General features: G+C 39.8%; 3 protein-coding genes across 9 annotated transcripts in view; 2 read left to right on the plus strand and 1 right to left on the minus strand.

Annotated features, from left to right (window-relative positions):
- CTNNAL1 (catenin alpha like 1) overlaps positions 1–8493 on the plus strand; it is a 68967-nt gene extending 60474 nt beyond the window's left edge. Inside the window, exons 15-19 of one of the 3 annotated variants that reach the window (XM_055271571.2) lie at positions 2830–2878; positions 7041–7097; positions 7243–7356; positions 8014–8097; positions 8199–8493. In XM_055271571.2, coding sequence (XP_055127546.1) covers positions 2830–2878; positions 7041–7097; positions 7243–7356; positions 8014–8097; positions 8199–8213 — 319 coding nt within the window. In that variant the 3' untranslated portion in view covers positions 8214–8493. Of the gene's footprint in view, positions 1–2829; positions 2879–7040; positions 7098–7242; positions 7357–8013; positions 8098–8198 lie in introns of those variants that run through there. The other 2 variants (XM_055271570.2, XR_010119997.1) reach the window with 2 other exon arrangements.
- On the minus strand, positions 507–16682 carry ABITRAM (actin binding transcription modulator). Of its 2 annotated transcripts, XM_055271573.2 has the most exons (6): positions 16491–16682; positions 15391–15442; positions 14643–14772; positions 11841–11917; positions 11659–11728; positions 9456–11564 (listed from the first exon to the last, which is right to left on the minus strand). In XM_055271573.2, the coding sequence occupies exons 1-6, from the start codon at positions 16567–16569 to the stop codon at positions 11427–11429; spliced, it is 546 nt and encodes a 181-aa protein (XP_055127548.1). In that variant the 5' UTR covers positions 16570–16682; the 3' UTR covers positions 9456–11426. The 2 variants fall into 2 exon arrangements, with proteins under 2 accessions (XP_055127549.1, XP_055127548.1); XM_055271574.2 differs by lacking the exons at positions 9456–11564; positions 11659–11728; positions 11841–11917 and adding an exon at positions 507–739.
- ELP1 (elongator acetyltransferase complex subunit 1) overlaps positions 16637–21823 on the plus strand; it is a 67628-nt gene continuing 62441 nt past the window's right edge. For 2 of the 4 annotated variants that reach the window (XM_063636137.1, XM_063636138.1), the window contains exons 1-3: positions 17457–17537; positions 19845–20049; positions 21111–21263. In XM_063636137.1, the coding sequence (XP_063492207.1) occupies positions 19900–20049; positions 21111–21263 (303 nt within the window). In that variant the 5' untranslated portion in view covers positions 17457–17537; positions 19845–19899. Of the gene's footprint in view, positions 17164–17456; positions 17538–19844; positions 20050–21110; positions 21264–21823 lie in introns of those variants that run through there. The other 2 variants (XM_055271568.2, XM_055271565.2) reach the window with 2 other exon arrangements.

The following is a 21823-nucleotide window of genomic DNA, read 5'->3' on the forward strand; positions in this document are numbered from 1 at the left end:
TCCTGGTTAACACAGTGAAACCCCGTCTCTACTTAAAAAAAAAACAAAAAACAAAAAACAAAAATTAGCTGGGCGTGGTGGCGGGCTCCTGTAGTCCCAGCTACTCGGGAGGCTGAGGCAGGAGAATGGCATGAAACCGGGAGGTGGAGCTTGGAGTGAGCCGAGATTGCACCACTTGCACTCCAGCCTGGGTGACAGGGTGAGACTCCATCTCAAAAATAAATAAATAAATAAATAATAGCACCCCCTTTTCCCACCCAAGCTTTTGAGCAAAATGAAAAATAAGCAAAAGAATAGATAGATGGGAGCTGGTAACATTTGTATTGATAAAGCTGATATTGGAGAATGTACTTTATGTCCATAGGCAATTAAGTTTTGAAAAATGATCCCTAGAATTACAAAGTCTTACCTCATAGGGACACAATGTATCTCTATAAAACACATGGAGGACCAGTTATATCTCAAAGGCAGCTTCACTTCCAAGAGAAAAAGGAGAAAAGAAAGGGTTAATGTATTCAATTTATTTTTGCAAAGTCATCAGAAAGACTGAAAAGATGAGCATCCACCTCCTTTTATGGGATGGGATAGGTGAGGCAGCAGAGAGAAGTGAGGGATGCTGTGCTCGTGAAGATTCCTTCCTATAGAAGGAGGATTAAGAGTGGGGAAGATGCAGTCCCAAGCTTAGAGGCATCATTTTCCTCTTGATGATGTCTTCTACCTTTTCTAGATAGATAATTCTCTGGAAAAAGATGGCAGAAATGATAGGAGTTAGAAATTTTGCTCCTGTTTAGCTATCATTTGTCAGTACCTTATCATATTTTCCATCATTGGAGACCATTCCTTTGGTGGTTTCCTTCCATCGTTCTTAACTGTTGTTAGCAAGCTTCTCCTGTGACTGAGTCTTCCCAACATGAATTTTGACCTTTTTAAGTTCATACCTTTTTAAAATCTGATGGCCCAGGCCTCTAAAAGAATGCAAAATGGAACTTCTGTGTTTACTCACAATGAATTTGCACAGACTAACTGAAATAACAAAAATCTCAGCTTTTGGCTGGAATCAAGCTAGTTATTTCCATGGTGATGAAAATCATGCTTTTAAAAAATATTTTTGACTAATAAGACTTGGGGGAATATATTATTAATGAATATAGTTTGATATGTAAAATATTCCCAAATGAAGGGTTCATCAATAGACTTTCCTGGTTTTTTTTTTTTTTGAGATGTAGCCTTGCTCTGTCACCCAGGCTGGAGTGCAGTTGCATGATCGCGACTCACTGCAACCTCCGCCTCTTGAGTTCAAGCAATTCTCATGCCTCAGCCTCCCGAGTAGCTGGGATTACAGGTGCCTGCCACCACGCCTGGCTAATTTTTGTAGTTTTAGTAGAGATGGGATTTCACCATTTTGGCCAGGCTGGTCTCAAATTCCTGACCTTAGGTGATCTGCCCGCCTCAGCCTCCCAAAGTGCTGGGATTACAGGCGTTAGCCACCACACCCGGCCTAATTTTTGTATTTTTAGTAGAGACGGGGTTTCGCCATGTTAGCCAGGATGGTCTCGAACTCCTGACCTCAAGTGATCTGCCCACCTTGGCCTCCCAAAGTGCTGGGATTGCAGACATGAGCCACCGCGCCTGGCCAACTTTTTTAAAAAAGATTATAGCATCTCCTTTAATTAGTTTTATTTCAGAATATTTCAGGATGGCATGCTCAGTATTTTTTGTTTCAGTGTCAGAATAGTAGAGTATCCCATGGACACTGGGAAACATGAGGGGTTGCACTATGAGGGGAAGCTCTGTGGAATAGGACTTCTTCCTAGAATATAGTTATCGGATAGTAGCAATGACATTCCAGAATAGAAAATGGATTTTTCTGTAATAGATAAATACCGTGTGGCAGTTTTCCTGGGCAGATTTATAGCCCTTCCTCAGGCTACTGTTTAAGGTTGTCTTAATAATTTATATGATTTCTTAATGATTTACATGTAATCATTCATATTTCTTAATAATTTAGATATTTAAGATTTTCTAGTGCCTTATAGTTTTTCAATATTTCAGACTTACTAGTACCTTATAGTTTTTAATGTGGTTTTTGCTTCATCATTTCATTTGACTTTCACGACGGTTTACTGGAGAACAGGAATGATATGTTCACATCTCCTAAGTGGCAGAACTGGTTGCTACTAGATTCCAGATTTTCTGACTTATCCCTAGTCCATTGCTCTTCTTAATGCATTTGGTTATTCTTATTGTAATTTACTTTTCATTTTTTAGAGTTCTTAATTCTTCATGGTAGTTTTTAATCTGCTGTTCCTCAATCTTCTGATGAGAGTGGTAGCACAAGTATTATTATGACTACTTTATTCACTCAAAATTGAATGTTCAGTGATATGCCTCATCAAGGTTAGATAACTGAGTTACTACCAGAATTGAAATAAGAATTAGAAGTGAAACGTCCTGAGTTTTGGTTTGATCCTCTTTCCATTACGTAACAAAGGCTTTTGGTCAAGACATTATCAGATCTCACATTTAATTTAGGAAGTAAAATGAAAAAGGTTAAACAGAGAAATGGAACTTAAATATTACTTGTTTGTTTAAAATGTTTTATATTATGAAATTAACATACATAAAGTTTACTTGGGGAAAAGTATCTTAATAAATAATTGTTAAATATGAAAGTTGCTTTAAGCATAAAGTTACAATATTATCAGTCTATTCATATTCTTCAAAATTTAGGATTTGTTAATACACAAATGCTCTAAAATTTTCATATTATAAAATCGATTTTCAGGTAATAACTTTTTGTTACCTTCTTAACAATTAATTTTATTTTAGAGGAGAGGGGCCACTGAAAACTTCCCAGGATTTAGTTCATCAACTAGAGGTATGCCTTGTTTCCGTTTTATGCTAGTACTTTAATATCAGGCTAAAAGTGGGTAATAAATGTTTTCCAGATGATTTATTATATCATGTGTATATGCTTACATCTGTACATACCCATGTATTACAGAGAGCAGTAGAAAAGTAGAAAGGTAGATGGCTTGCAATGACATTTTGCAAAACTATACTGACCTCATTGGAAAGAAACTTAAATATTATGAGCATAAAGTAGAATGGGCTCTATTGATAGTCAATAGATGCAATAATTTCACCTAAGTAGGTGAAAATATCCTGTAAGCAGATGCAAATCCAGAGTTCTAGAAAGACTTTTGGCCTCTTCATTATTGAATTGGATAAAATATATTGATTAAATGAGATAACACATAAGAAAGCATCTGTTAAAATGCTTAAGACTATTAGGGTATTAAGTACATGTTAGTTTCCTTCTTTCCTTCAGTAATCATGATAATTTAGGGCATTAAAGGAGAGACAGATATGCTAACACCCACTCTTGTGCCATGTGTCTTAACAGGACTCCACATAGGCCCATCTGTAATTCTACTCCCTCTAGTTAGAGGCTTTAGATTGGCAAGTGGGTTGCAAAATTCCTTTTATGTTTTCCCTGATCCCCATGTTAGCCTGTTTGCCTCTCTAGAACCAAGAGCATTCTTGTGTGTAAATTTGAAATTTCTGTCACTTTATCACTCATATATAAAGTGATATATGGCATTTGGCATTCCCATGTACATCTGAGATTTGAAATTTCTATCACTTTAGGCCGGGCGCAGTGACTCACGCCTGTAATCCCAGCACTTTGGGAGGCCAAGGTGGGTGGATCACGAGGTCAGGAGATCGAGACCATACTGGCTAACACGGTGGAACCCCATCTCCACTAAAAATACAAAAAATTAGCTGGGCATGGTGGCGGGCGCCTGTAGTCCCAGCTACTTGGGAGGCTGAGGCAGGAGAATGGCGTGAACCCGGGAGGCAGAGCTTGCAGTGAGCTGAGATCATGCCACTGCACTCCAGCCTGGGTGACAGAGCGAGACTCCAACTCAAAAAAAAAAAAAAAAAAAGGAAATTTCTATCACTTTATCACTCTTATACAGTTTTATTTGGCATTCTGTAGGAAAGGGATTTCACCTTAAGAGGATGATTGTCAACATAATCAGAAGTATTATAGAAAATATGTCTTCTGGATTTTTCTATAAAGCAGACTATAAATGAGCTATTTCCCTTAAGATAGTTGAAATTCTGAGTTTATTTATTTTTTTTTCAGTTTGGCCCAAGTCCATTCTGTCATACCGCCCTGTAGGGGTGTTTTACTACAAAAGATCCACTACTTACCTTCTTCCTATGTGAGCTTAGTCATTAAATCAGTGTCCAATGAATTGTCTCCAAACTGTGATGAACATAAAATTGCATACTTCATTCAACAAATATTTATTGAACTTGTGCTATATGTCAGATCTGGGAGAACAGAGCTCTGTGGAGAAAAGTGAACAAAGCAAAGCTCCTGCCCCCATAGAGCTTATGTTCTAATGGCAGAATATAGACAATAAGAATTTAAGCATTCAGTGCACATATGTAAGTACTTGGAGATAAAATCACGTACGACTAGAATACAGAGGTGATAGAAGGGTGGTCAGAAAAGACCTCTATAAGGAGCTAATGTTTGAGTAGAGACAGTAATGAAGTGAGAGTTGGATGGATAAATATGGGTAGAGGATTTTAGATAGCCAAAACAAGTGCAAAGCCCTGAGGTGCAGGGGTAGGGCTGGGTGTATCAGAAGAAGGAGGCAATTATAGATGGGAGTGAAGTGAGCCAGAAGGAAAGTGGTAAAATATGATGTCTCTGTAGGCCATGGGAAGAACTTAGACTTTTTTTTTTTTTTTTTTTTTTGAGACGGAGTCTCGCTCTGTTGTCAGGCTGGAGTGCGGTGGCACAATCTCGGCTCACTACAACCTCTGCCTCCTGGGTTCAAGTGATTCTTCTGCCTCAGCCTCCCGAGTAGCTGGGACTACAGGTGTGTGCTACCACACCCAGCTAATTTTTGTATTTTTAGTAGAGACCGGGTTTCACCATGCTGGCCAGGATGGTCTCCATCTCTTGACCTTGTGATTCGCCCGCCTCAGCCTCCCAAAGTGCTGGGATTACAGGCCTGAGCCACCATGCCCAGCTGATCCTATTATGTTTTAAGTAAGGTTTTTGGCTTGGCCAACAGAGTGAGTGGTAGTGCCATTTTCTGAGACAGGGAACACTGAGGGAGAACACTAGATTTAGAGGGTGGAAATCGAGCATTTTGTTTTGCACATGATAAGTACAAAGGTCAGATAGGATATACACTTGGCCCTCCCTATCTGCAGGTTTTGCATCTGCAGATTCAACCAACTATGGATTGAAAATATTCAAAACAGTAAAAACAGGCTGGGCACAATGGCTCACTCCTGTAACCCTAGCACTTTGGGAGACCAAGCTGGGAGGACCACTTGAGTCCAGGAGTTTGAGACCAGCCTGGGCAACATAGTGAGACCTTGTCTCTACAAAACAAAAAAAAAAAACAAAAAAGCTAGCTGGGCATGGTGGCACACACCTGTAATCCTAGCTACTCAGGCGGCTGAGGCAGGAGGATTGCTTGAGCCTGGGAGGTCGAGGCTGTAGTGAGCTGTGATCACACCACTTCACTTCACTCTGGACAACAGAGTGAGACCCTGTCTCAAAAAAAAAAAAGGAAGAAAACCAATAAAATATAACAACAGTAAAAAAAAAAAATACATTTTAAAAGGTTAGAGTTCCAAGGGAGGGAAAACAATACAGTATAACTGCGATTTACTTAGCATTTACATTAACTTAGATATTATAATTTAGAGATGAGATGATTTAAAGTATATGGGATGATGTGTGTAGGTTATATGCAAATACTATACTGTTTTATTTAAGGGACTTAAGCATCTACAGATTTTGGTATCCTTGGGGAGGTCTGGGAACCAATTTCCCATGGATACCGACAGATGACTGTACACGACTGATGTCAGGATAGTTCAGGAGTGGAGACAGAGACCTGGGAGTATAACTCCCAGCTTTCAGGTAGTTTTAAAACCATCATACTCTATGAGACAGACATGGATTTTGTCCCCAAGGGGTTTGCAGGCTAGAAGGAAAGAGAAAATTTGCAGAATAGAAAGTGGTAACATGAAGTGCTAAGGAACACTTGGGGAAGTGAATCATTTCGTTTGGTTGGAATCTAGATGTAACACTTACTGGTTTCCCTTTTAAAGGGAAGGTTGCAAAGTACGATTTGACCTTGAGATCACTTTATCCAGCGATAGCAAGGTGTTAAGCCTTTTGAATAGAGGGCATAAATTAACCCTGGAATTATTGCCTCCTCCTTCTTAGTATTCTTTAATTTATTACGAAGATCTATTATTTTTACTCACAAACCACTCTCAGATTTTCCCTGTTCTCTCCATTATTACTGCTGCCACCTAAAACCAAGCCTTCCTCCCCTGGCATCTCATTCTAAATAGTCTGTAAGCCATTTTAACATAATATCCTAAATACTTCTATCTTACCTGTACAACCTTATTTTTCACTGTACTTCCTCATCATCCTGTTCATCTCACTAAATTATAGAATTCAGGATACATGGTGAATAGTGAAAATTAACCTAAAAAAAAAATAGCAACAAAAACCAACCACCTGGATTGGTTCTCTCAAATGTCTGGTTATGGAATACGTATGGGTGACAAATTTTGTCTTGCCTAGATGGAAATGGGAAGGTCCTAACCCTTTGACCTCATGCTTGAAAATTCATCATCCTTTTATAATTGAGCATATTTGAGATGAGCTCTAGGTCCCTTGAGTAATCTAGACATAATTTGTATGGCTGAATATCACAGGTCTGTGTGACCCTCCAGAATAATTGGAGGTCTAGTGTAGAGAAGCCTCTCCAGAGATGGATTCTGCATCTCGTTTGTGAAAACTCGTCTGAAAACAGTTAAACCCTTGTGCATTCCTAGTACTGGAAAAAGTTTAGGAGTTCCATGACAGACTTTTTATGTCTAGGCTTTATTTTTAAAATTCTATGTAAAAATTATTAGTAAGTATATTTCTTAACAACTATCCATAGACATCAGTCTAAAATAGTGTTTTCTCTTTCTACCAGGTTTTTGCTGCAGAGGGTTTAAAGCTTACTTCCAGTGTACAAGCTTTTTCAAAACAGGTAACACATGTCTACCTGCCTGGTGCTGGTGGTGGTATTATGTATAACCTACTTTGGGGGTATAATATCGATGTATAAAGGTATTTAAGGTATTAAAGATGGAGTTTTGTTGCGGGCTGTTATAACTTGTTAAATTACATTTCAGCTGAAAGACGATGACAAGCTTATGCTTCTCCTGGAAATAAACAAGCTAATTCCTCTATGCCACCAGCTCCAGACAGTAACTAAGACTTCTTTGCAGAATAAAGTATTTCTAAAGGTAAAAGAGACATTTGAAAAAGTTTCACACATCTGTCTTTATCTGGTTAAAGCCCCTTTTTCTTCGAATAAACTGTTAGTACCCACACAAGGGCAATTTATTTCCTTTTTTCATGCCTTGTCTACAAGAATCATTTATTATCTACCCTCATAATTGACCCCAGAGAGTAGCAGATTCACCAAATAATGTAGTTTTTTGGACATCATTAATTCCATAGCACTGAACAGCTACCCTTCAATTCTGAAGTCATTACCTCTGTAATAGGACACAGGTGCCTCCGAGTCTGGTCTCCCATAATTTATCTGAGAGAATATGGGTTTGTGCCCACAAAGCAGAGTGCAAGGAATTGCAAAGGATGGGATTGAATTCCACTATTTGGAGTGTTTTGAGAAGCCCCTAAACAGCCTGCAGTAGAATGATTAATTTTCCACCCACTCTTTCTGCTGGGGTTCCATGAGATAGACATGAGATCTAGGCAGCGACCCCTGCACCTGTGTCCTGGGGCTTTAAGTCAGCTCATGTGCCTAAATCCATATCTCTTTCAAGATCCCTTAGATTTCCATATGGAGAAATTTTATCATGTTAAAACTAAATAAATGGTAAGGTCTTTTAAGTACTACTTTTAGAATATCATTTGCATGCTTTTTGTCATTGTAGGTTGACAAGTGTATTACAAAGACAAGATCCATGATGGCTCTCTTAGTCCAACTTCTTTCACTTTGTTATAAACTGCTGAAGAAGGTGAGGTAGCTTTTCTATTTTAGACTCATACTTTAAAAATTGGTTTAAAGGAAAATGCAAAAGAAAATAGTTACTACTTAATTTTGTAATTTTTTTTTCAGAGTGAAACCAGATAATAATTGTCTTAACTCTTTCCAGCTTCAGATGGAAAATAACAGATGGGTCTCAGTTACAAATAAGGACACTATGGATGGTAAAACTTGAGAAGCTTCTGGGGTCAGATCTCTGGAACATCATGTGATGAAGCTGACATTTTAAAATATCAAATGATCCTTTATCTTTTCAGAAATTCATCACTTTTATAAAGAAAACAATATTGAAATTTTGCTCTATTTTCTGATCATGAAACTGATTGTAAAGCTTTTTGACAACTAATAAATGTCTTGGTAATTGCTAGATTCTAATTGTAGTGTGATTTTTAAAATGGAACATTGCACTAGTGTTCTTTAAAAGTCAAACCAAATATCCCAACTGTCTCAAGGACAATTTAATCCACAAGAAGCTATTTTGAATATGTGCTCGCCTTTGGCATATTTTACCTTAACTGTTTTCTTTCTTTTATCATCTAGATCACTAATGTCAACCTGTAGTCTGGGTGAATGCAGGGTTTTCCTTAAACCTGTGGACTCTTCTTCAATCCCTCTGTTTACCAAGTGTGACAAAAATCCCCTTGATGACCCTGTCCCAGATCATCCATGCCAGCAGCAAGTTTGTTCCCTAATAAGCATTTTGTACAGCAAGGGTGGGTCTGCTGTGCTGTGTATGTCCCTCACCTACTCCCAAAAGCAAGGTAATGGAACTCCACAGAATCCTGAAACAACTCCTGGAGAGTATGAGATGGGTTTTTGGTTCTAGTTCTAGCATAGCTGGCCAGTCTGCCCTGAATATTAGCTGGGATTCTAAGCCTATCTTATAGACTTAAAAGATATTTTGAACTTTCTCAGTATTGATTGATGGAATGGAAGATAAAGACAGAATAAGGAAGCCAAGAAGCTACTTAAATTCTGAATATCATACATTTTATATATATATATATGGCTTTGAAATGTTCACTATAATACAAAAAACATCTTTAGTCTTTTAAGGAGTTTAAAGCATTTCTTGTTTTTGTGGGTGGGGTCATGATTGAAGGATCTGGTTTATAGGTTTTCTCCTTATAATATAGTATGGCCAACTTTGTGTTAGACTCCAGTCATAGTATTTGTATCTTAGTGCTTTGACATTCATTTTGAAATCTAACAGGGCATGTCAGTTACCAAATGGCAGTAGATAATATAAGCTTATCTGATGATCTTTATCTGGGTCAGCCACCACAATCAGTATTCACAAAAGATCCAGAAGAACCACAGTAATGCCAATTGACCACAGCTAGTCAATATTTTATTGAGGTAAATTTTCACTGTAGTCCTTCGGGAGAAAATGTGATGCACTCAGCTCTGTTAATAACCTTTTTAAAATCTTTCCTTAAACAGTCAAAATCATTAAGCATGATTTTAATTCTCTGAAACCAAAGTATTCTTTTAAATTACAACAGAAATAATGGGAGAATGATGTAAGGTAATGTTATATGTAAAATGTTATAAACAATTCTTTTACTGTTTACTGTCTTAGTTTTATGACGCCTTTAAGAGTCATTGTGCTACTTAAAAGTGAGGATCTGCTGGTTTGTTTATATTTTCAGCTAATAGCACCATCGTGGAGGTGTTTATCCACTTAGTACACGTATCATGTCTGGGGGGTATATTTAGGGGGATAGTCATGCTGGCACTCAGATTACAAGTTTTTCCTATGAATCAAAATGTTAAGTTCTATTTACAAAATAAGTATTATTTTGTAAATAAGTACAAAATATTTACAAAATAAGTATTATTTTGTAAATAATTAAAACTTAAAAATTCCAACCCCCACTTGTACTTTCATTAGATAATATTTTTGCATACCTGAAAAAATAATATTCTCTAATGAAAGAGCAAGTGGGGGTTGGGAAGGGGTAACTTATGACTTCAACAGCATAAGAGGATAGATAACCAATGGAATTTATACATCGAATGATGTCTTCTGTATAAAAGGATATTTTATTTAAAAACAGGGATATTGAAATGTATGTTATAGCCCTTACAGAAAAATAACATGTTTTATAGTCCTTTTATTTGAAATTCAGTGTAAATCACTCTTAAACTATAAATTCACAGTTGGAGGTTTTTTTTTTTTTACTTTAAGTGATGTGAAAGCATTTGTTCCATTCAAAGGCCTCTATGCCTTTGAATGACATATTCTCAGTAACTTCTTTGCTGGTAACTAGATTATGTGAGACTGAGTAACTATAATGTGCATATTTCAAGAATTAGCTTCCCACTGCATTATAACAAACACATTTCCTAGGAAAGCCTTTGTATTTTTCATAGCCTTTTCACATATCCCTCATTTAAGAAGTCACACTGTTGCAGTTTTACTTTGTTTCAGAGGGGAAGGCCATCTTGTTGGCATAAGGGGGACAGAAGATATAATATACTCTACACTCCGGCCTCTTCCCTACAATCTAAAAGGGAGAGGAGTTGAAGCAGATGAGCTAGGACTAGGCTTTTTGGTAGGCACATTGTAGGAGACTGGGTAAGAAAGGCAGGTTAGGTTTTTTTAAACTTCAAACTGTTAGGAAAATGAGGCAAAAGCTATAACCATACCATATGTTCAAACAGAAGTAGGTTAAAATGTAGTAGTTATCCCTTGGTTTACATAGGGGATTGGTTCCAGGACCTTCCACATATACCCAAATCCATACATGAGAACTCAAGTCATGCAGTTGGCCCTTTGGAATCTGAGTATATGAACCTGCTCTATAAGTGGGTTTCGTGTTTGGTTAATGATATATTTTTGATTCGTTTATAGTTGAAAACAGTCCATGCATAAGTGGACCCATGCAGTTCAAACCCATGTTGCTCAAGGGTCAAATGTATTTACTTCTGGATTATGGGATGATGGGTAAATTATTTTTACTTGGCTACTTAAAACTTTTCTGTATTTTCTAAATTTTATTCAAACAGCTTTGTTTGTTTTTAATCAGAAAAACATCCTTTGCATGCCAGTTGTTAGAGAGATGCAAGAGAACAGCGTGAGTACATGGGCAGGCCAGATCTGGCAGGCTGTAGACAAATGGGAACCAAGGCTCATTACGAAAACAGAGAAGGAAAACTAAGTGAAGCACTAGGCCTCCCCTGCATATGGCTGGCTGTTAGGTATGCTTTACATATACTGGTTCTTCTCCTTTAGTACCCTGACGGTTTAGGCCAGGTAACAAGAATCCCGCTTTGCTTTTTGTTCCATGTCAATCCTCATGACGTAGCTGTTGTGGCATTAAGGCGTTTCACCATGACTTCTTTATATTGTTTTTGTGTCAGTAACCCTTCTGTTATGCTTTTACTTTCTTCAAATTTGGGTAACACAACTGCAATGTAGCCTTCAGTAGATGGCTGGAAAGGAAAGAACATTTAGTACTGTCAAATGATGAAAAAAAATCCAATATCAGGTATGTGAATGAGATCATATTTTTTCTCTCTCTTTTACCTTTTCTTGAAGAATAGATGGCTTATGGAGAATGTTTTCATTCACTTCCATCAAACGTCCTCTAACACAACTATTAAAAAAATTTAAGATTTCAGCATGTTTACTTAGTTAAAAAAAATTGTTTCTAAGAAAAAACATTACCTCCCTTTGGTCTCCTAAATGGTGGCTAAAATGGTACTCACCTAGACACAGTATATTCTTCACCATCTGAGCAGTAAATCTTACAGAGAGGTGCAAGCTCTGTTAGAAACTGTGCTCCCTGTGTAATGAGACGGAAGAAGTAATCAGTTGATGGACATTTCCACTTTCCTTTGAGAAGTAGCCCTTAGGTGTATAACAGGATGTATTCCTGGAACTGGTGTTTTAAATCAATTACTTCAGTATATAAAAATCATTCATTAATTTCAGAACCTATATGAATATAAGTACCTACTGTGTGCCAGTTGCCATCCTAGGTCTAGGGAAAAAAGCTAAGACACATGATAAATGGGAATTTACAGACTAATAATACATTTTATCAACTGTAAATGAGAAAGCTACATATAACCAGGTATAAAGAATTCAAAAGTGTGGGAAAATCCATCAACAAGAAATAATATAAAATTCAACATGACACAGTATGACGGCAATATTGTATAAAGTTAGTTTCATTAAGATTTCTACCTCATTTTAATATTAGAACTTAATAGATAAAGGAACTTACTTACCAGGGTCAATCACTAAGACTTTTTGAAGGGATATTGTTCTTCCCTCCCCCCCCCTTTGTAAATCCCCAGTGTGTTAGTAAGGGATATTTTTTCTAGTTAAGAAAAACAAAAACAAAAACACGCACTTTGAGGAAAATGTGGAAAACAAAAGTTTTAAGTAGCAAAAATAATTGATCCATGAGTCAATACTACATTTTGATGTGTATGTGTTTGAAGGTCATGGCATGGTTATTGTTTCATGTACTCCACTAGATGGATATACCTGAGGAGACTCTCACAAGTATCTACAGGAAGGCTCATGAGAGCCGATGCAGGCATGTTTCAAGTGTTGCCCTCTTTTCTCCCATGAATTTTTCCTGTAGTGGACATAGGCATTTCAGGTTAAGATGCTATTCTTTATGACCCCTTTATTTACCACTCAAAACATTTTTAAATGGCATTCAGATATTACTATGTTGGCTTCACTCCTCCGCACGTGGGTGCTTCATTTTAAAATACTAGAGTCATTGTGACTCTGCTTTTGAAAGGAAGGGGAAGGCTTGTGTCAAAAGAGCAGACACAAAAGAGCTAGGTCTGTGCCAAAAGAGCAGAAGTGTTGTGATGCCTTTTTGTCACCTCCTTTGGGAGAATGATTGGCAGTTCTGAGATCCAATGAAAACTTACCTGTAGTGGGTTCAATATGCAGGTCCCTCTCTGTTCTTCACTTGTAACAAGAGTGTTACTTTTTTTTTTTGAGACATGGTCTTGTTCTGTCATCCAGGCTGGAGTGCAGTGGTGCCATCATGGCTCACTGCAGCCTTGACTCCTGCGCTCAAGCAATCCTCTTACCTCAGCCTCCTGGGTAACTGGGACTATAGGCACATGCCATCATGCCCAGCTAATTTAAAAAAATTTTTTTTTTTTTTTTGGTAGAAATGAGGTCTTGTCATGTTGCCTAGGTTTGTCACAAATTCCTGGCCTCAAGTGATCTTCCCGCTTCGGCTTCCCAAAGTGCTGGGATTATAGGCATCAGCAACTGTACCTGCCTTAAGTGTTACTATTTTGGACAGAGATTTATCATTGAAACTTCAGAAGTCTTAAGTGTTATTGTAACTTGTAGACTATCGTTTAAGACAGGTGCATGCTTTTCTAAGTCCACTAGTTTCTGGAGTGAGGAAAAATCAATAATTTTAAGGTACATTATTAGGGGACTTCAGGCCTACAACGGGGGGGTTGAATAAGGGTCTCCTAGAATAGTGAGAGCAATTAGTAGAAAATCTTAGTATGTACTCAGTAAATGAAGGACTTAAATCATCAACAGAAACTTTCCCAACCAGTGGGTTTGTTAAGACATTTTAATATGTCACTAAATTCTCCTTGGTATGATACTCTTAATAATCTGTCCATTTTGCCCAGAGTTACGGAGGGTAGAGATACCATTCTGTATAACCAAGTGTTGTGTGCAGGTACAGGGGGTGGGTAGATGTGTATTACATTGACAATGCTTTAGGAATGGAAAAACAGTAAGGAACAAATACCATGTATTTTCTCGTATTCATGTTGTTTTTTTTTTTTTTTTTGAAATGCAGTCTTGCTCTGCCGCTCAGGCTGGAGTGCAGTGGCGCGATCTCAGCTCACTGCAACCTCCACCTCCCAGGTTCAAGCCATTCTCCTGCCTCAGCCTCCCGAGCAGCTGGGATTACAGGTGCCCACTACCATGCCTGGCTAATATTTGTATTTTTATAGAGATAGAGTTTCACCATGTTGGCCAGGCTAGTCTCAAACTCCTGACCTCGTGATCCACCCACCTTGGTCTCCCAAAGTGCTGGGATTACAGGAGTGAGCCACTGTGACTGGCCCATGTTTTTTTTTTTTTCCTTACTCCCTTGGGAATTTTTTTTCTGTTTAATTTACATGTGGAAATATATGGTAAAGAAGAGTTAGTCGCCTAAATTTTACAGAACTCAACATACTAGTTTAATACAACTAGAAGGGACAAAATATCTTGTTATATCGCTATTAGAGTTCTCCTTTCAAAGGCCTGCCGTCCCCCTCCTCCATCCTGGGCATTATAGGGATAGTAGCACAGAACCTAATATAACAGATACTACACCTCCTGAGATACCTAATTTTGGGGGATCTGAGAATTTCTTTAGGTGAAAGTATACTTAAAATCAGCACCTCAAACTGCTAGAGAAGTATGCCAAGCATATGCTATTGGATTCTAGTTCATTGGATCTGTCATTACCATGAATACACAGGATGTAAGTAGATAATCACAGAATTACAGGAACATACCCGCTTAAATTTCCCAGAGACCTTGTTCTGAAGTCTGCTACAGTTGGTACTGATCTGATAGGAAATGCTTTTAATTGTTTTTCCACTTTGAAGAACTGGATGAGATTCTGCCAATGTGATGACACATATTCTACAAGGAGAAAAAATTGATCCTGTGTGATTGCTTGGAATAATTTTTCCTCCCATAACTCCTATTGGAACAAGAATGTATGAACTGGTATTTGTTTAGTCAAACTATCATCTTCCCCCTTTTTTCTTTGGCTACTATTGGGGCATAACTGTAGAATAGAGAATACAATAATAAAAGAGAAAACAAGATTGAATTACTTTCCCAGGAAAGGGAAGAGTACCAGAGGTCTTTAGGTAGGTAGCACTGGGGTAGAAGACAAAGAAATAAGGCATGCCTGTGTATACGAGATACCATATATGTCTCTACCGTAGCCCTTTCTGTGGGCTTTTAACAGTTCAGTAGTTGGGCACAGACTGGCCACTTCAGGTAGTAGCTGATGATGTGGTCCTCCATTTGGATGTCTGAGTAATCAAATTTATATGTTCAGAGTGGCCAGGCACTGGAATACTAATTCTTGCCAAACAAACTCCTATAATAATACCATTTCAACACAGTAGAAGATAATTAATGCATGTTTGTTTAGTGAACATTTGTTCAATCCAAGACCACAAGACCATACCAGGCTACAATACCAGAAAAAAAAAGTTTTTGATAATTTAAAATTCCCAATTTGCTTACCGGTTAGAGTGCTGTAGTATACAGTGGTCCTCACAAAATTTTCCTTTGACATCTAGAAGAATACATGAGTCTGTTGGTGGCTGAAATCAACATTTACTACCACTATGTGGTACTTTCTTTGGGTCATATAGTTGATAATGAAGATTGGACACATACATGCTGCAGGCTGATCACTGATATCCCTTCGTTACTCAGAAAGACATACCTAAAGGTTTCCTAGAAAGTATTTAAAGAGATCTGGCCCAGACAGAATAATTTATTCAACATGAAGGTAATTAACTCCTTGCTCCATCTTACTTTACACTCACTTCAAAATGAGTACACACAGTATTTTTGCTAGGAAAATGCAATTAGCATCCCATTCTTTATAATATATATTTTTTGTTGGTGGTTTCCAGGACTGTCCTGATGTTGGTGCAAGTCCGACATTCTGGGAAACCCCTCAGTCATGGGTGAACTAGGACAGGCTGGTCACCCTATGTTTGGCCAACAGAAAATATGCTACAATATATATTTTTTAAACTGAGTATAACCATTATCACTCAATGAAAGGAAGAAAGGAGAGTCCCCAACGATGCTCTCGCCACTGGTACTGCTTACACAAAACAGTACAAAAAGAATACCTACTTCTAAGTGGCAGATGGCGTCTCCTAAGGTAAATGTGTAGATTCTTCTTTCTAAATGTCTCTAATCTAACCCACCCTCTTCTCGCCATCCCTGCTGCCTCTACCTTAGTTTCCATCTGATCATTTAAATAATTTTATGTATCGCTACTCCCTGTGAGAGTGAGCCCCTCAATCCCTCCAGGCACTTAAGGACTGTTGCAACCTAGCCCTCCGCCTACCTTTGGGGCCTCCGTTTAGAGTACTCTAGAGCTCGCACTGCAATCGCCGGCCCCAGAATGCGCCCTGAAGTATTTCAGGCCACCAGGTCTTTGCAAATGCCATTCGCTGGGGCAAGACGGAACACAGAAGTCCAGTTCCTTCTGACGTGGGGAGGGAGAGCCAGGGAGAGCGCGCGTGATTTATGATCTGTCAACGTAGTCTCCACAGCATTAGGCCAATGCGGCCAAGGAGGGATCAACATCACTCCGCACTTACCCGGTTTGTACCAGCGAGTGAAGTATCGATCCACGAGCGAAGGCACCACTGGCTCCGCGGCTTCGGGCTCGGTAGCCATGGCGACCTCTGGCGCCGTCACCCCCGCCCTCCGGGACGCCAGCGCTTCCTTCGCGCAGCCCGGACTGGGCGTGCTCTTCCGGCGCGCAGCGCGTGTCGTGCGCACGCGCGCTGCTCCCAGCTCCGCAGGTTGCACACCCCCATTACTGTGCTTTGGGGTTCGACATCAAAACAGAGATCAAATACAAAAGTGTGGGCAGATGGGCAAGAGGGCAGAGGGACAGAGGACGCGGCCAATGTAGCTCCTCTACTTCTACGGTGCCAGGGCTACAAAGAAGGCCGGCTGCCGCAAGTGACCAGAAGCGGGCCCGGCCACGCCCCCTCCGCCTGGTGACGTCACTCCCGCGCCGCACTCTCCGCGCTGGGCCTGCCTAGCTGACGCGCCCATTGCGCCGCTGGCCTCTTTGCAGCGCTTCAGCGTTTACCCCCGCAGGGCGCCTCCATCCCTGGAGGCCTAGTGCGGTCGGTGAGAGAGCGGGAGCCGCGGACAGAGACGCGTGCGCAATTCGTGGCGGCCTCTGGGAGCGGACTCTGGGTAGCCGGCTGCGCGTGGCTGGGGAGGCGAGGCCGGACGCACCTGTTTGGGGGTCCTCAGGTAAGCGATCCATCCAGGGTAGGGGCACGGGAGTGGACCCCTCCGCCGGCGGTGTCCGGGTGAAGGAGACCCGGAGGCTCCTCTGCCTGCTGCGGGCCGGGGACTGGAGTGCGGGCTGCACCACCTCTTTCCTAGAGCCTTAAATTCTTTTTGCAGGCTTGCCACCTGCTCCATCGGGGGCGCTGGGAGGCGCGACAACCCAGGGATGCCTGCTGCGCCTCCAGCCGGACTTAACCCAGCCTCTTGATTGCTTGCAGGGGGTTGATAATAACGCTGAAAGCGAGAGCATTAATTCACGATGGAAGGCGGCGGTTGATAGAGGCTCGGGTGCTGTGGTGCGGGTCCTTTCTCGCGTCTGAGACTTTTTCGTGGAGGTAGTGTCCTCCGTGCTTCTCCATCTAACGTGGTGTTTTACGTGGCTTTCTTTCCCGTTAACGATGATCTCCGTGGAGACAGTGGCTGTCTGAGTAATCTTCAGATCCCAGCACTTAGCAAGTGCTCAGTCGGTGTTGGATGTAGGCCACAAACCGGATCGTAAAGAATTCAACTGTATATTGACAGCCACGGCACTAATCAATGAATAGATCCGTATGAAGAGTAAGCAAAAAGGCAGCAAAGACAGTTTTTCAGCTTGGGGATATAGAGTAGAAATGGCCTGTCCCCAAATAGTGGGAACTGTCATTTGGGGGAAGAATAGCAAGTTCTTTGCTTTCCAGGTCGCATTTGATGTGCATGTGAGACGTTCTTGTGATTCTATCAGGAGATTGAAAATGTGGGTTTAGTGGTAAGTTTGGGCTAATTCAGTCAGGGCTAGGCATTTAGGCCTAATCAGCGTATTCGTGATCTACCTGGTACATGTAATCATGCATGTGATGTCTAGCCAAGAGGTGGATAGTCGAAGGGGCAAGGGAAGAAAATGAAGGAGTTATCAGGAAATTAAGAGAGAATCCACGATTGACCTTTGGTGTGGAGGGATCTTTAGCACATTTAAGGATTGCGAAGAGTTTGAATCAGTGGAGGCAGGAAGGCTGGAGGTTGCAGATGTCAAAGAAAGAGTACCAATAGGCCTAGTTCCTGTGGCAATATGGAGGATATTCCTTTCCTAGCCTGGAAGGAAGTGGAGGGAAGTCTTCTTCCTCTAAGAAGATAAGGGAATAAGGCTGATGGGTGTGAAATTTCAGAGAAACTAGTTTTGAGGCGTTTTTATGATGTTTAAAGATGAAAAACGCGGCCAGGCACGGTGGCTCACGCCTGTAATCCCAGCACTTTGGGAGGCAGAGGCGGGTGGATCACTTGAGGTCAGGAGTTCAAGAACAGCCTGGCCAACATGGTGAAATCCTGTCTCTACTAAGAATACAAAAATTAACTGGGCATGGTGCCGGGTGCCTGTAATCCCAGCTACTCGGGAGGCTGAGGCAGGAGAATCGCTTGAACCCGGGAGGCAGAGGTTGCGGTGAGCCGAGATCGCGCCATTGCACTCCAGCCTGGGCAATAAGAGCGAAACTCCGTCTCAAAAAAACCAAAAAAAACCTGCATGATATGTTAGAGGTTTCAAGTAGTTTCTAGCAGTTCTTGAATATAATTGTCACCAAAACTTACTAAAATCGTTGTCTGCCTTGGTTGTCTTCACTTCCATCATATATAAACTTACCTTCCTTTTATCCCACATTATATATTATGTAATTCCTATTACACTTGACATTATCTTCTGTGTACTATTAAGATTGATTCATCTTTATTCTTTCTATGTCGTACATATGTGGGGTGCCAAGATGAGAGAATTCTCCTTGGGTTAGTGACAATAAGGCCAGTATGGTCCTTGTAATTGCTACCCCTAACATAAGTTAGGGACTTACAATCATAAGCCTTAAAGGGATCTGAATATAAATAACTAGCACAGTAACATTTTTTTTCCCTACTTAGGTAATGTTATGCATTTAAGCAAGTCTGATTTTGCCAGACCAAAGTAGATGTCCTGTTTAGCACTCTTGTCTCACGTTTTGTATTGTCCTGAGAAAAGCCAGGCCAGAAGAACAAAGTTACTGGAAGTAGTTATGTCAGGTCATCAAGGTCCTTGAAATGTTGGTCATCATTTTGAAATAAATTGTTGTCATGTCCCAGTATTTTCTCTTCCCCTTTAGAACAGTAAATGTTTTTCTATCTTTGATTTCAATTTTTTTATGAATGTATAAAGCCAGTTTATAAATGAATAGACCTGGTGAATATTAAAGTCATTTCAGATTCTCTTCAACTGCCAGTATATAAAAATGGATTTTCAAATAGTGCTAATCAGTGGAATGCCCTTTTGTTTTTCCTCATGATTTTATAAAGATGTCCTAATATGTAAAAATAAAATGTTTCCCCATTCATTTGTTGTTTCAACTTTCCCAGAGGAATAACTGATATTACATCCTTTTTGAAGAAAACATTCTAAAGTTGAGAATCTTGCCTCTCCTAAAAAGTGAGAACATAAAATAGGTTTCAGAATTCCTAATTTGTAGATCATAACTGTATAGAGTGGGTCTTGCTGCTATAATCCGTGCATGGGTGTGTACTCAGAGAGGTAAGTTTTTTCTTTTCTTGGTTATTCTGATTCTGACTACCACTTCTTCACCCCCGAATCATTTCATTTAATTAAATATGGTGATTTATCAGTATTAAGCTATTTCTTTTTCTCTTAGGGATTAATGGTTCATCAAGAGATAGTTGTACTTGTCTCGTTGGAATCACTTCATCATGCGAAATCTGAAATTATTTCGGACCCTGGAGTTCAGGGATATTCAAGGTCCAGGGAAACCTCAGTGCTTCTCTGTCCGAACTGAACAGGGGACAGTGCTCATTGGTTCAGAACATGGCCTGATAGAACTAGACCCTGTCTCAAGAGAAGTAAGTTACTGATGGAGAATGCCAGCACATGGGTATGACCCTTGATTTGTCTTCTTCCAAATTTCTTTCCCCACACAGTCTTTCTTTACATCTTATTGAATTTATATACTCCCTAATAAACATCTTTTGCTTCATATATATGCCATGTTAGACATAGCTTAAATAGTAACCCTTCTTTAACTCTACTGCTATTTTAACCTAAGTCAGTAGAACTCTGACCTTACTTTTTGAGTGTGTGCCATACTTTCTACCCTTTTTGTCATGCAAATTCTGTTTATAAGAGTGGTTTTTTTTTGAGACGGAGGCTCGCTCTGTCACCTAGGCTAGAGTGCAGTGGCGCAATCTCGGCTTACTGCAAGCTCTGCCTCCCCGGGTTCATGCCAGTCTCCTGCCTCAGCCTCCCGAGAAGCTGGGACTGCAGGCACCTGCCACCGCGCCCGGCTGATTTTTTGTATTTTTAGTAGACACGGGGTTTCACCGTGTTAGCCAGGATGGTCTTGATCTCCTGACCTCGTGATCCACCCGCCTCAGCGCCCGGCCAAGAGTGGTTTTTAATTGGGAATGAACACGAAAGTTGCCCATGGAGCGTTCTAAAAGTTTGAGCCCATATCTCATGTCAACTACATCAGAATCTTTAGTGTTGGCTCCTAACTATATGTACTTTAAAAACCTCTGTGGGTTGGTTTTGATATGGTCCCTTGATTATATTCTTCTACTAATACATTTTAGGCAGTTACATCCTGTCGTGCCTTTTCCCCATACTATAGAAATCTTAGAAAAACATAGTTATTAGCATCATGTTTTATTGGACATTTTTAAAGAGACCAGGCTTATTGTTTTTGTTTTTGTGTTTGTTTGGCAAAAAGGTCACATTAACTATTTTTCTTGTTAAAGATGACAGAGTAGTGATATTTCTCAAATGAAAGTTTGGATTTTCATCTAGAAAAAGCATTTTTGAAAGCTTTTATGTAATAAAAGAAGCATTAAAAAGTATTTCTGGAAATGTTATCAATTATTCTTGAAAGTAGACTGGGTTAATTTGCTTGTGTTTTTGGTGAAAGGTGAAAAATGAAGTTTCTTTGGTGGCAGAAGGCTTTCTGCCAGAGGATGGAAGTGGCCGTATTGTTGGTGTTCAGGACTTGCTGGATCACGAGTCTGTGTGTGTGGCCACAGCCTCTGGAGATGTCATACTCTGCAGTCTCAGCACACAACAGGTAAGTGGAAGACTCCAGTAAGGGGAGAGTCTCAAGCATCCTCAAATAGGTTACTTGCTATTTGTGGAAGTTTTCAAATCAGTAGCCATTAATAGTTACACTTTTGCTAATTAATTTTTGCATTATGTATTTCTTTATAAAAAAATTGTTAACATGGCTTTATCTATATGTTAAGATTCTTCTAAAACTCAGTTTTGTCTGTTGCATCTATTAATCAGAATAATCAGAACATTCCAAACGAGAATACATTTTTTTAAAAGTTAAAACTGGCTATTCTTAGGTGGTGTAGATCACCTCTTATCAGACCCTCATCTTGATTTGCAACCTTTGTTTCTCAATTTAGGAAGTCTTTGAATGTTTATCTGACTTAGATTTTCTGTAATGAATGTTGATTGGCTAAATTTAGAGTCCCTGAACTCTAGGCACTAAAGTAATACATTATCATTACCTGCACATTTGTTGACTGCCAGGAGAGCTAGACGTCAAGCAATTGCTTCTTTCTCTACTTTAGTGTATAGTTGAGTTTCTGATTTCTATCCTCACCTTCTTAACGGCAAGGA

The sequence above is a fragment of the Symphalangus syndactylus genome, chromosome 3 (assembly GCF_028878055.3).
Source record: "Symphalangus syndactylus isolate Jambi chromosome 3, NHGRI_mSymSyn1-v2.1_pri, whole genome shotgun sequence".
Lineage (NCBI taxonomy): Eukaryota > Metazoa > Chordata > Mammalia > Primates > Hylobatidae > Symphalangus > Symphalangus syndactylus.